The following is a 2120-nucleotide window of genomic DNA, read 5'->3' as shown; positions in this document are numbered from 1 at the left end:
TCTTGAGCGAGTCATCGTCGGTGTTGAGTGACTTGTAGTCGGCAAACTTTTGATGAACGAGCTCCTTCTCGAGGACCCTCTGGAGCCCCGAGCATCCACACACCTTGCAAATCCTGAGCAAGTCCTCCATGTCGTCCACGGCCACGTCCAAGACATCGCAGTAGAAGAAGCTGATGAGCCGAAAGAGCGCGTGGAACGAGAGCCTGTTCCTGGAGAACCGGATCTCGCTGCGTGACTTCCACTCTTTCTCAAACTTTCGCTGGAAGAACCGGCAGCGCGCCGAGAGGATGGCGCGATGAGCAGCGATCGGCTGCCCTTGGGCGTAGAACACAATGTCCGGCCCGACTGGATCGCCCAGCTCGTCAGCATCGAAATTCCCAGTGTCGCCCAGCGTCGGATCGAGAAACCTGTGATTCTGGCCGGACCGGAAGAAGAGGGCCCTGAGAGAATCCGGCAGTGGCGCCAGCGGTGGCGGCCGGGCCTCGAACAGCTTGAGCAATCGCCTCACCCTGAGATTCAGCGCCGCGTAGTGGCACCGATCGCCATCAAACGTGTGCTCGCTGCAAATCGCGCCTCCCTCTAGCAAGATCCTGGCCGCGTCCTCGTGCCCGGCCAGGCACGCGTAATACAGCGCCACCGAGTCCCATTCGTCCCGAGCATTCACGTTGATGCCCGATTCGAGCAGGATTTTGAGGCGATCGATGTCGCCCGCCCTCGCGGCCTCATAGACATCGCCGCACGGTACCTTCTTCTTGCGCCGGATGTAGCTGTCGAGCTCGTCGTAGCCCTCGTCGGCGTGTTGCTTGTCAAGATCGTCCTCCGCCGCGGCGACCATAGCCGGGAAGAACAATTAGGGCAGATGAAAGTCCTAGTCAGCATTTGAAAGAATGTAGGGCTGCGTCAGCATAAAGGGATCCTAGTCAGCTAGCAAAAAATCTAGGGCTGAGTCAGCGTAAAATGGGGATATTCACGTTTAGGGGTATCTCAGTGTTTTAGCTATGGCGGCAATTTCGTCAGCTGTGACGCTGGGGATCCTTCTCCGGCATTCGATTCATGGGGCTAGGTGTGGCGCCCAGGCTCTTGCTCCAATGGCGGGATCCGGCGCCATCGCTTTGGGAAGAAATCGATTTCCATTGCAAAGAACACTCCAAAGAACACGAAGGAGGGGTTCACTGATCGCAAAATGCGAGTCTGGAGCGACGGAAGACAAGGTCTGTGTGATTCTTTATCGAATCGTAGAAGGATTTTGTGAGATTTCGGAGCTCGATCATGGTTTCTAACAAATATTTTGTTCTTCCGCTTCCAGCCCGCGTTTGGCTACACGAGGAAAGACGTTCTCCTTATTGGAATTGGAATCACAATCTTTGGATTTGGTTTAAAGTCTGGACTAGAGGTATGTGTCTAGCGATCGTTCACAGGTTTGTCTTGAAACCTCTTTCGGTCGCAGTTAATTGGACTGGATTCCCTCAAGGCTGGCAACGTTGTGCAGCTAGTCATGGTTCTTGGGCTCACAGTGGGATGGATCCTATCCTATGTTCTCCGGGTCTCCAACAAAGACATGACTTACGCCAAGCAGCTCAAAGACTACGAGCTCAAAGTGATGGAGGTACCTTTCCTTTTTTTTTATTTGCTTCCATTTACGATTTCTCTAACGGAACAAGCGTTCTTTCTCTCGTTTCCATTGTTTAAATGTGGCAGAAGCGCTACCAAGAGCTGCCCGAGGCCGAGCTGGAAGCTCTTCTCGCACAGGTCGAGGAAGAGAAGAAGAGCTCAAGGAGCAACGAAAACACCACGACATAGTTACTTGGTTTTGGTTTTCTCTTCCTTGACCTCGATGTAGCTCAATGGTACGCATTTTCCGTATACATATGCTGATGCTGCCGTCTTTCTCCAGATGATTTTACTGTACAAATACAGATCGATCCAGTTTCTTCGCTCGGACTTATGCATCTTTTGCATCCGATGGTCAAACGATCTGCCGGTTCCAGCACCAGTCTTTGCGTTTTGCCAGAAAACTTGGGGGCTCCTATTAGGTGATTTCACAACGTTGGTCTGGGCCGGACTATCACCGCATTAGTATGGGGCTCATTAGAAGACGGGCATAGCCTTTCTGTGAGGCC

At 52.7% G+C, this 2120-nt stretch overlaps 2 protein-coding genes across 2 annotated transcripts in view; one reads left to right on the top strand and one right to left on the bottom strand.

Annotated features, from left to right (window-relative positions):
* LOC9638796 (BTB/POZ domain-containing protein At2g04740) overlaps positions 1–842 on the bottom strand; it is a 1762-nt gene extending 920 nt beyond the window's left edge. Inside the window, exon 1 of the mRNA XM_024682017.1 lies at positions 3–842. Within this exon, the coding sequence (XP_024537785.1) occupies positions 3–835 (833 nt within the window). The 5' untranslated portion in view covers positions 836–842. The remainder of the gene's footprint in view (positions 1–2) is intronic.
* Positions 843–964: 122 nt separating this feature from the next.
* On the top strand, positions 965–1934 carry LOC9638795. Its single transcript, XM_002977109.2, has 4 exons — positions 965–1211; positions 1307–1393; positions 1448–1606; positions 1699–1934. The coding sequence occupies exons 1-4, from the start codon at positions 999–1001 to the stop codon at positions 1798–1800; spliced, it is 561 nt and encodes a 186-aa protein (XP_002977155.2). The 5' UTR covers positions 965–998; the 3' UTR covers positions 1801–1934.
* The last annotated feature ends 186 nt before the right edge of the window (positions 1935–2120 follow it).

The sequence above is a fragment of the Selaginella moellendorffii genome, unplaced genomic scaffold (assembly GCF_000143415.4).
Source record: "Selaginella moellendorffii unplaced genomic scaffold, v1.0 SELMOscaffold_33, whole genome shotgun sequence".
NCBI lineage: Eukaryota > Viridiplantae > Streptophyta > Lycopodiopsida > Selaginellales > Selaginellaceae > Selaginella > Selaginella moellendorffii.
The sequence above is the reverse complement of the archived record's forward strand: the minus strand, read 5'-3'. Positions and strand labels throughout refer to the sequence as shown.

Excerpts from the sequence above, each read along its gene's own strand:
- LOC9638795 (XM_002977109.2), top strand. The coding sequence starts at position 999 with ATGGCGGCAATTTCGTCAGCTGTGACGCTGGGGATCCTTCTCCGGCAT. Across the intron at positions 1,212-1,306 it reads CTGGAGCGACGGAAGACAAG|CCCGCGTTTGGCTACACGAG; the intron begins GTCTGTGTGATT and ends TTCCGCTTCCAG. Across the intron at positions 1,607-1,698 it reads ACGAGCTCAAAGTGATGGAG|AAGCGCTACCAAGAGCTGCC; the intron begins GTACCTTTCCTT and ends TAAATGTGGCAG.